Below are 12,253 nucleotides of genomic sequence, written 5' to 3' on the forward strand. Positions count from 1 at the left end.
ACAAACCTTGGTTTTGCATTGGACCCTCTTCCGTTGTTTTCCTGGAATTTCCTATCCGGAACTCTCACTCGTCGCACATCTTTGTTATCGCAGCTTCAATCTTCAGCAGTTATTGAAAACATCATCTGCAATAATCGCATGGAGAATTAGCTGCGGCAGCTAGAGATAAGCTGAACATGATGATCCATTCAAATCCTGATTTTGAATTCGCCAAGCTTATAAAAGATGTATTGTGGTGAAAATGCGAAAGACGTGCAATTTGACCTCACTTTGTCCCAAATGTCTTCATTTAAGTATGCACCTGTCACTTCTAGTGACGTACAAAGATAATTTTCTGTGCGTAAGAATGTGCTGACAGATAAACGGATGAGCTTAAATCAAGACAATTTGGAGAAATTGGTTGTTGTGCAATGTTTGAAAGGGAACTGAATTTTGATAGTGCATATTTTCCAGTTTATGCATGTTTTATCATATGATGGTGCATGAATGTATGCATATTTTGAGATATGATAGTGCATGGAAATCCGGGCTCTAGTCATTAGTCATACGTTCCTAGTGTGTCCTGAAAACTTCCAATTCATTGTCCAAGAGTGTAAGGTAAGGGTGTATTCTGCCCGAAGGCAGGTCCGAACCTCTGCAGAGATGCCTGAGTGGTAGTTTACGTACGGTAGGGTGGCCAGTTCCTTTCCGCTCCTTCATTCCCTTACCCCCCACCAACAGCGTGTGGCAACCCATCCAAATCTTGACCACGCCCAATGTTGCTTAACTTCGGAGATCTCACGGGATTCGGTGTTTTAACATGGCTATGGCTGTTGGCGTCTAAGAGTGTGACCTGAAAATAATGTTTAATAAACCACTGCTCCAAAGTAAAAGCCTTCTACTAACATTTGTTTTAGAAAGAGTGTGATCTGCAGTAATACTTAGATATTTATATTGGCCCCTGTGCACATGTTTTCACATTTGTTGTTTAGTGTTGTTACATTTCATATGCTACATGTTACATTTCATTGTACGTATATGTGTGTACACAACCAACTAGTGGGTACAAAGCATAACAAATATAACTGGGACAAATATTGAAAGTGTATGATACGTGTTTAGTTTAAATACATTATATAGTTAATACAGATGCATAGACGTGGAAACTCTTATGCCAAATCGTTAAAAGGTGATATAAATTTAACTGAATGCCTAAATTTTGAATACCTTATACCGTACAATCGTGCAAAATTTCAAACAAGATGAGGGGTGGAGGGAAGATGGGAATGAGGGAACCGAGAGACATAACTGGCGCGAAAAAAGTTATAATACGAGTAATGGCAGGCACATGAAGATAATATTTCCTTGAAGAGTGAAGTATTTATAGAAAAGGCGTGTAAGTCCAAGCTTGCATTAAGGATCACTAGCCAAAAACGCAAATGAATTTTGGTGCTGTGCAATTGCATGACTCTCCCAACTCCGTCATTATTCAGAAATATGAATGCACGATATTTTACATGAATTGATCTCTATGTCTCACCTGAAACCAAAACAGCAGCAGTCGAAGGGACTAGAGAACCAGCTCTGTCCAGTGTGGTGTGCTCGCACATCCAGCAGGCAACGGTCTCTCATTCAACCTGCCCAGCTGGGCGAGGTGAGGCATATTTATATGATCGACAGTTCATTCTAGAATGTGTGAGACATTAGAGCGACAGCAGGTGAGTGGGAGAGTCAGCTGATCGTTCAAAATGGCGGTCAGTCAGTGGAGAACAAGTCCGGCGGATGGTAGTACAATGTGAATGGCCGGTAGACAAGGTAAGTCAGGGCACAACAGCACAGTGTTTTTCACACTTTTCAGTGCACTTGTTATTTTATAAGCCCCAGGGGAATTTTTTTCATATTTGTTCTGTCGTGTTTTTCACAGTTTTTAATACTTTCCTCTCATCTGTAGAAATGGTAAATATACCTAGTTTTCACTGTGCCCGCAGATACACGACGTAAAATGCCCTCATGTCACAAAAATCATATCTAGTGTTTCAATATCCCTGTTGGATAGTTTTTATTTGTATATTCAGTAGTACGTTTTCTTGCTTAACATGTTCTTTTTGTTGTGCTCTGCAGAAACGTCTTAACGAGATTTTACTGCATGTTAGATGCAATCCTGGCATTGTCTGGAATTGAAGTTGGAAACCATAGGAAACTACTTACATTATAGCTGAGAATGGAATTTTATCCTACTTCTCTACTTGAAGCTGTATTTATTTCAGAGTAGTTTCCTGCCTGGGTTGATTTCCAATTCTGCCATTCAGAGGATCTGAAACAGGATGTATTCAACCTATGGAATGGAACTAAGATGAGAAATGTGTGTTAAAATTTCCATTCTTAGTCATCCTACAACACTTTTTGAAATGTAAACTCCCCATTGTTCTATAAGAGACAAGGTTTTCCATTAACAGCTAATCTACGTGTAAACTAGTGTGATGCCTCCAACATTCAACATTATTGTGCTTTCTTGACCTCGAAGTAAGATGGGTTTCTCGTAAGTACATGAGATTGTTGACCATGATATCTCAAAGCATTTCATGAAAGAGAGCAACATGAATGTAAGGAAATTTCTTTAGAAATCTACTCCTTTCCTTGTTCAGTTCATTTATTTACATTCTCTCCAAGTTTCTTTATTTAAGGGTAACATTTTTTTAATGAATTGAACCCCCTTAAGACACTACATAAAAAGTTCCAACCATGTTATTTCAAATCATGGCAAGGTTCTCTCCTTTTCTTAAAACTTTATTTTTACTATATGTCGCTTGTTTATTCTGTATACATCTATGTAATCCTCAGTGTAACTGAAATACGTTAATTAACAAGAAACAGAGAATGACATCTAGAAAGGAATGACTGTAAGCATGTTTGGAAGTTTCCATTAATATTATAATATTTCCACAGGTACAATTGGATATAATCAACGGAACAGAATTGATACACTCATGTACAATATAGTGTATCCTCAAATTCCTATGGTAAAAACTCGCACTATTGAGTTGACAAATTTTGACAAGTTGCCAGCTGGTCAAAATGCTACTGTTGCTGTCATGAGCTATAGTGGTTATGATATTGAGGATGCTCTCATTCTAAACAAGGCTTCAATTGACAGAGGTATGAACCATCCATTCACATTTAAAGCTGAGCATATACATTTTCACTGTTGGCACAATGTATTTTGGCATATAACTTACGCATATTTCTTGCTCAAGGTTATGGTCGTTGTCTTGTGTACCGTAGTGCAAAATGCACCTTAAAGCGGTATGCAAACCAGACCTTTGATAGAATCTTGGGGCCTCTGATAGATGCTACAACAGGAAAACGAATTTTCAAACATGACATCCTTGATTTGGATGGCATAGCTGCTCCAGGAGAGAAGGTTGAAAATCGTCAGGTTTGTATTTCAATATAAATTCAAATGTTGCAAAAATAGTGACAGTTGAGATTGTTTTATGCTGTTTTGCATACTTTTCTAGCTTAATATTTTTAATACATTATGCTGTGTTAATGTGTATTATTCTGAAATGCAGATCATTCATATACTTTTTTGGTAGATAGTATCAAGGCTTGATATCAACTGTTTTGAAGCCAGTTCACACATAAGACATGTCTGCATTTACACATTAAAGAAATGTGTCGATCAAATTGAAACTGCTTTTTATTTTAATGGTTTAATTCTATTAACATTACTTATTTATATAGTTTAAATAAAGCAATATATTTTCATTGTATAAATAATATATTAATATTTATAAATACTTAAAACTTTGACAACTGTCCCAACATCTTCAGTGTTGTGCTCTTATTTAAGTATTAAACTAAGTTAACATAATCATCCACAAACAAAACTAATCAAATAAACCTTAATACAAGTATTTTGTCACCCCTAAATCACCTGAGAATACTGAACTGATTGCTTGCAAATTATCTGGCCTTCTCAATCCTCTCTTCAACTTTGGTCTAGAGTCTTATAAATTAATACTATAAATGGATTCTCCAGCCGTAACCATTAAAGAACAAATTCAAAAACTTAATAAAATAAGCCCATCTGAGCTAGTGACTCCGTTAATCAGGACGAAAGGTTGAGTTTCTTATTGTGTGGCTCGCGCGCTGTTAACATTGTTTCTGTGTGTAGTTTTGTTGGAATTGTAGGCCACATGTGGTTTTCTTTTTTTGCGGTTCTGTGTTTTTCCCCCTGTCAAAATCGTGTGTTAATAATGTATGAGACATATTGATCTGTTTTGCATGTGGTAGTTTTGCGTATTTCAGTGCATTTCTGTCCATTCTTAGTTCATAATTTTAATGAGTTGAACTTATTTCAGGGAGTTGTGTCAGAAACAGATTCTGGTATTTGCTCTTCACATTATGGCCACAAAACATAACACATGTTGTCTCCATGTGTTCAGAGATACCTATAAAATTGAATTTTGAATTTTCATATTACAAATAAAGGAAACTATTATGCATTTCATTCTGTGTTTGTTACATTTTCATGTAACTGTTTTTTTTTTCTTAGTATAAGATTTTAAATTCAATGGTCAATTCTCCTTGTAACTGTAGATATGGATGCCTTTTATGTTGTCCTTTTTTTAATCGAGACTGTGGCGCAGTATACGTGATGAAATCCAAGAATTGAAAAATTTAAAAAGCGTGTGGAAAGGGTTAAATGGTAGGACTATGTGACCGACATGGCAGTTCTCAACAAAGTGCAGCTAAATAGCATTGAGGCAACAATCATCGCTCATCAGCTGAGATGGTTAGGCCATGTTCTTCACCACGAGTGATACCAGGCTTCCCTGCTAAATTCTTTATGGTGAACTTTGCTCCAGCAGTAGACCTCATGGAGCCCTTCTTAAGCGTTGTAAGGACCAGCTGAAACACATCATTAAGACAACTGGTATAAATATATACAGACATGGGAAGAACGTGCTGTGGACCGTTCACTGCGGTGGAACACTATATCCACCGCTGTCAACTTGTTCGAAAGAGAACTCCGCAGACATCAAGAGGCTAAGCGACAAAGCAAGAAAGCTCCATCAGTTACAACCCCACCCTCCTCCATCTATTCAGTGTGATTTGTGTGGGCGTATATTTTATGCCAAGATTGGTCTGTTTAGTCATCGCAAAAATATCCATAAACTGAGTTGATCTGCTCACCTAATGCAGGAAGAAGTTATATATACTCCAGTAGCGTGCGTTGTGGGTATGCAGGCTAAGCCGGGCTTACCCATTCGACTTGAGAAACAAAGTAAGCACTAATTCAACTGTAAGTGCAACAATTAATTTTATCTTGTCAGTTGCCAATATTTTTTAAAACTATAACATTAGATGCAGTATGGTTTTCTGCAGTATGTAGGAAATAATTTCTGCAATGCGAATTTCTGCAGTAGCAAGGGTACGTCGCACACCTACCGCTTGGCTCGCCCAGCGTTGAGTTCAAGTTGACGCATGCGTAGTAACTGCGCCAGTAAGCGAGCTTGGTAAGCCGACAACTCAACGCTGCCCGGCTTGATCGAATGGTGTATTGGTGTGAAGCAGATTTGAGCGGGTTTATGATGCGTTTATTTACTGTGATTTGGCTTATTGCTGAAACAGCTCTTGTGAGTGACAACTGATAGTAAAAGTAGGAGTATCCAGTTCATTTTAGAATTGAAAATTAGTTTCTTCTTAAGTGTAACAATGTGAGAAAAATTGCCTACTAGTAGGTACCAGCGTTGTTGTGGACCATGTGACGTGTTTGTAGGAGCGTACGTTCTAACGATTTTTATAACAACAATAATAATAATAATAAGCAATGTGGACAGTACTTATAATTAGCCTGTGTCGTGAGTGCGTAATTGTGTGTTTATGTAGAAGTATTTAGAGAAATATAATTTCTTCTTAGTTTCAACTATCATAATATTTTCGATGGCTGACTTAATTTGTGTGATTGAACAACTGTTGGACAAACCGTTTCGTTTTAGGAGCTCATGTGAGAAACTAGAAATTGTTCAATTCGGAAAACCTTCTCTAGATATGCCCAACCTTAAAAGAGACGCATAAAAACAAAAATCAAGAGTTCGGTCGTCATTTCCAAACTTCACAGTACGGTACAGTAAAACACAATGGATTGCTGGAAGTTCCAAATTTAATGAACCGTTTTGCTGGCCATGTTTACTCTTTGCATGAGACCGAACTGCTTGGTCTGGCACTGGTTTTGATAATCTGAGTAACTTGCACAATGTCATTCAAAACCATGTGAAATCGCAATCACACATTTTTGCACTGTTACGGCTGAGAACGTTTGGAAAATCTAGAACTGATATTCAGCTTGATGCTCAATTGCGTGCAAGCACTGTACAATGTAATGAGACCGTTTGGAAAATCAGAGAGGTGCTCAAGCGATTGATTGTGTTGTGTGTTTTTAGTTACTCACGAATTACCATTCCGAGGATATTCCGAGGGTATTCTTTGAACAGGAGTACTTACTTTGGTGCATTAAACGTACTCGCCACTTACGATGCGACGTTAAGTACACACCTAGAAACATGACCCTGTTTCGCGGAACTTCAAACAGGATACAAAATGACTTAATAAGGGCTGTCAGTGATGTACTTTTGGAAAAAAGTAAAGTCAGAAATAAAACACGCTATTTTTGTTGCTCTTCTTCTTGACGAGACTTCAGACATTGTGAGTTTGTCTCAACTATCAACCACTCTGAGATACGTTAACTCTGAAAGTGGTAAAGTTCATGAAAGGTTCCTTTCTTTCACTGATGTCAGCGCAGTTCGAACAGCCAGTGGTTTGCCTGAACATGTGAAAAACATTATTACTGAGTTTGACTTAAACTACAGGTTGGTTGCACCAACGTTCGACGGAGCAGCTGTGATGGCCGGCTACACAAGTGGACTAATAACTAAAGTACAAGAACTCTTTCCGAAGGCCATATTTATCCATTGTTTTAGTCACAAGCTTGATCTGATTTTGTCATAATCAATTTCCTGTATCAAGGTTTGTAGAATATGTTTTAGACCTTAACGGGATTAGGATAATTTTTTCACAAGTCCTCTAAACGATCTCATAATCTGAAAGAATTTACAGCAAAGAGAATGCCTCAACACGGCGGAATTTTTCATCTCGTCTTGTTTACTCAATGAAAGAACATCGCACTAAATTCTTTAAATCATTTCGAAGTGTATTAGATGAAAGTTCAAACTAGGAGAGTGGAACAGCAGTAGCGGCACAAGGTTTTATGAAATTTCTAACTAGCATTGAAACTTCCTTTTTGTTACTGATTTCAGCAACATTTTTACCTTCACTGATATCCTTTTCAACATCCTTCAGTCCAAGCATTTAGACATCCTATATTGCTCCAATAAAGTTCAGGAAATCGAAAGAGAGATACTAAACCTCCCGAATAAATGCTACGTAATTTTGGCCAAGACTCTGGTCTATCATGGTGTCGAAGACTCTCTACCAAACGACAATATCGGGAAGAAGATCCAATAATTTCAAGGAAATGCCATTACCACTCTATTTCTGAAAACATTATTGTACAATTAGACAAACGATTTGGGTTATTAAACCAATTACAGTTTTCTTCCTTGTTGGATCCTCAGAAGTATGAAGCGTACAAAGCTACTTTTCCTCATTCTAATTTTGAAAATCTGAAACTGTCCTAAAAAGGCTCGTTTGATTTTATCCGATTGAAGAATGAACTTACCGTGCTGTATTCCTTTGACGAATTTTATGGTCAACACCCTCATCAGTTAGTGTGTTCCCTGAAAAGCAAACAATTAGATACAGCCCTGCCTTAAGTGTACAAGTTGGGTGTAGTTATAGTAACTGTTCCAAGCACAACAGCGTCAGTTGAAGGATCGTTTTCAGCTCTCAGAAGGATTAAGACTTATCAGAGGTCAACACAGAGTCAAGAGCAACTTTCACTCTTGGCAGTTCTATCCATAGAAAAAGAAGTTCTCCACCAGCTGGAAAGTATAGACACATTTTATGATAATGCCATCACAGCATTCACAAAACAAGTGAGACGATCTAGATTTCACCTTCATGTAGTCTCAAAGCAACCAAAAATCTTGTGGAAGGACTTAATGCATAGTTCTGTTAGTAGTAGAGCATACAGTGGACAATAGAAGAACTTCTGACAAAAACTTAGCAAATAAGTTACTATCAATTTTGAGATAGGCTAATGCGTACAAGTGTCAGAGATATTTCAAGTCGGCTTCCAGGCTGAAGGGTAAACAGTGCAACAGGACAGAGAGTATTCTGGTATATACATACATAAGAGATCAAGGAATTTCTTTAACAGAATAGTGACGGGTAATTCATGAAATATACGTGATTTCTACTAATCTATGCGCTTTGATGTAGAAAACTGAATAAAATAAATATTTTCAGACAAAAACGCAACACTGACATGCTTGTCGTCCTTTTTTTTAACGGATTATGCACTGTCATTGGGAATAAATAAACTATTTCTACACATCTCAATAAGTTAATTGCAGCTTTAAAATTATATCGATTTTTTAAAATCTACAGTTGTGATGTCAGCAGTTATTTTGTGTTTCCTGAGAAGCCAAGGATTTGACATGATACCGTACGCTCTGATTAGAAGTCCTTCAATTTTCATGAGATTGCACTTAAGTCTATATGGTTACAGCGTGGTAACATTCTTTTACATAATGATGTACGTTAAATTGTACTTCTTCTTCTTGTTCTTAATCTGGTTGCACTCCAAGGTCGGTTTTTCCCTCGGACTCAGCGAAGGATCCCACCTCTATCGCCTCAAGGTCAGTGTCCTGGAGCTTCAGACTTTGGGTCAGGGATACAACTGGGGAGAATGACCAGTACCTCAGCCAGGCGGCCTCACCTGCTATACTGAACAGGGGCCTCGCGGGGGGATGGGATGATTGGAAGAGGGAAGAAAGTGGCCGTGGCCTTATGTTACGTACCATCCCGGAATTTGCCTGGAGGAGAAGTGGGAAACCACGGAAAACTACTTCCAGGATGGCTGAGGTGGAATTGAACCCACCTCTAATCATTTGACCTCCCGAGGCTGAGTGGACCTTGTTCCAGCCCTCGTATCACTTTTCAAATTTCGTGACAGAGCCGAGAATCGAACCCGGACCTCCGTGGGTGGCAGCTAATCACACTAACCACTACACCACAGAGGCGGACATTGTACTCCCTACTTACGGTAATTAGTACGCCCTAGTTTGGACAGCATACCCACTTTTCAAAATCACCCACGCCACTGATATACTCGGATTGAGTTACAGCCGACGAATATAAGGAAAGATCTTCAGTGGAGTTAACATTAACAAGGTTGTAAATAAAGGTTACAGGTATCTTCACATGGTTGTGAGGGCATTTAGGGGTTGTAGTAAGGGTGTAAACGAGAGGACATACAAGTCACTGGTAAGACCCTAGTTAGGTTATACTTCCATTGGGTGAGACCCTCACTAGCAGCATGATTTTTTGTAGGTGAGAAGAGCAGTGTTACGAATATGTGGTAAACTTTCGGCCAGTAAGAATTGGGAGCAAGGAGACAAACTGCTTAACTAAAAGATATGTTCTGTGTTGTCTGTGGAGAGGGTTTGGTATGACATTAGTAGGCAGATGGCTTTTCTTAAAGTAGAGAAGATTGTTATATGAAGATAAAGTTGGAAAAATGGAGGACAAATTGGGACAAATACTAATTTATAAGAAGAAGAAATAGGAATTAGAATAATTTTCCAGATGTTCAGTAAATGTCCTACTTCTTTGAAATAATGTAAGAAAAGGCTAGGTAAAGAATTGATGGGGAGCCTGCCACATTAGCAAGAGCCCTAAATGCCAATCAGAGGTGATTGATTGATTGATTGATTGATTGATTGATTGATTGATTGATTGATTGATTGATTGATTGATTGATTGATTGATTGATTGATTGATTGATTGATTGATTGATTGAGACTGGAAAATTATCCATTTTTAATCAAAATTTGTCTACATTTTCTGGAAATTGTGTGTTTTTAAAAGTTTAAAAATATTAAAATAAGCACTTGTAGCAATTTTTATTTTATCCTTTATTCTACAATTTAATGATTTAAGGACACCACACAATACTGCTCAAATCTACAGTAAAATTAACTTTATAAATGAATGTATTGTTAGAAGTTCTGCATTGCTTTCCTTCAAGTTGCAGCTTCTGTTTAATCGGTGCGTTATAATGCATTAAAACACACTCGCTCTCAATATTGCTTTTTGGGGTCCACATCAAAACAAAATTTAGGAAATGCAGAGAACTCTGATAACTGCACCCCAGTTAATGCAAGCATGATGTCTTATTTCCCACCTTCCTTCAGTTGATTTTGAATTGCATTGTAACCAGATCTGATTTCTTTTTGTGAAAGAATTGATAGACCAAACATTTTCTCAAGCTCAGCTGCTTTTCAGTTATTCAAAATGACATTGAGAAATTGCAAGTAAAAAATGTATTATGGTTGGGGTCTTTGACTAGTTTTACTTGATTTGCTAACTAAAGATGGAAGTAGCATTTTGTAAGCCAGTCAATTCCTTCATTTCCCAGAGCTTTCCACAGCTCAGCTGGAATGTCATCAGGTGCCACTGCTTTGCCATTTTTTCATTTTGGATATAGGTGTCGGAACTTCGGCCATGGTGAATATAAGCACAAGACCCTGCACAGGATGTTGTGGAGCTGCCATGTCCCTTGGGAATTCTCTCTTAGCAACTCTGTTAAATATTCCTGCCAGTGATTCTTGATTTTGTTGGCTCTTGTAAGAAACTTGCCCTTTTTGTCATGGATGTGTTTGGTGGCAATGATGTCTCTGGATTGCTTTTCATGCTGGGCAGCTGTCTTATAGATTTCTTTCACGCCCTCTGGAGTTTCTAGGCCTTCATAGAATCCATGCACAGCATCTTGTTTGGCTTTAGCCACAATCAGTTTTGCTGATTTCTTAGCCGCCTTGTATCTCGTCCTGAGTTGCAAACCCTCTAGGCTGTTCTTGGATTTCCACCACTCCTTGAAAGCTGTTTTCTTGTCCTTTAGTGCCTTCTGGACTTCTCTCTTCCACCATTTGAGACTCTCAGATGTCGCCTTACTGTCTGAGTGCAGTCATTCTGTTCCCATTGACAGTTTACACTGGCGCTGTCTTCCATATCCTGGGCATTGTAGACCTTGATATCATCAATGAATGGCTAAGATGTTTCCGTCTCCTTCAGCTTAAACCATTTGGTCTTGTGTACCGGCAAGCTTGCTTCACGATGCAAAGAATGTTGCACTTTTAACTCATTGACAAGAAGCTTGTGCTGTGATGCCAGGTCTTCTCCTAGTATAGCTTTGTAGTCAAGGAATTGTTTCAGCAAGTCATAGCTACAAACAACATAGTCAGCCTCCGTACCAACAGTTCTGTCCTGAACTTGAAAGGTGATAAGGTGTTCATCCCTCTTTTGGAAGCAAGTGTTGACAATTGCCAGATTACTGTATATGCCGATGATTGCTGAAGTATCATCTCTCCATGGTCATTTCTTGTTCCAAAGCCAAAAATCAAATCACACTATGTGGAGATAACAAATATATGAAATTAAAAATTATGATAATAAAACGCATTACCTTTTCACATTTAAATATCCATAAATACGGCAAGCTTTCCTGTTATTTATTTTTATTTTTGTCATGGAACTTCTGACATACCTAACCTAAACAATGTGGTCTCTCTTATCTCAATTACAGATTTTAGGTAAATCCTGATATAATAAATTTAGATAACAAGCATAAAATATACTTAAAAATACAGGTCGACTTTCAACAGCTGCATTATCCAAAGAATGCTTCCAGACACTATGTATTACATTCAGAAGTACAGCTCGTAACGTTTGCTAGCGATCAGCTGGTGGGTTGGCATGCTTTCCACAGCATGGCTTTATTCGGAGGGGGTGGCTTCTGCTACACATACACCAACTGGGAAAATACAGAGACCATCTCCAGCAACCAATTTCAAATAGACTGTTTGGACTCTATAATCAGAAACCAAACTATTTTTAAAAGTTTGATAAAGACTGGGATCTCAAATGCTCCCGATAGCAGTGAAATTGACGATATTTGGGATGATGACAATGCCAGTAGCAGGGAAGATGGCGGCACAAGACGACAATAATTCAAATGAAAACAGCGAGTAGGTTTACTGTGTGATAGGCCTACTGCTCAATTGACAGAGACAAATGACTGGCGATGAAG

At 38.1% G+C, this 12,253-nt stretch overlaps 1 protein-coding gene across 2 annotated transcripts in view; it reads left to right on the forward strand.

Annotated features, from left to right (window-relative positions):
* The window catches only part of Polr3B (RNA polymerase III subunit RpIII128), a 236,541-nt gene that overhangs the window by 167,204 nt on the left and 57,084 nt on the right, over positions 1-12,253 (forward strand). Inside the window, exons 15-16 of one of the 2 annotated variants that reach the window (XM_067135003.2) lie at positions 2,926-3,135; positions 3,234-3,415. In XM_067135003.2, coding sequence (XP_066991104.1) covers positions 2,926-3,135; positions 3,234-3,415 — 392 coding nt within the window. The remainder of the gene's footprint in view (positions 1-2,925; positions 3,136-3,233; positions 3,416-12,253) is intronic. The other variant, XM_067135004.2, reaches the window with a different exon arrangement.

The sequence above is a fragment of the Anabrus simplex genome, chromosome 1, assembly GCF_040414725.1.
Source record: "Anabrus simplex isolate iqAnaSimp1 chromosome 1, ASM4041472v1, whole genome shotgun sequence".
Classification (NCBI taxonomy): domain Eukaryota; kingdom Metazoa; phylum Arthropoda; class Insecta; order Orthoptera; family Tettigoniidae; genus Anabrus; species Anabrus simplex.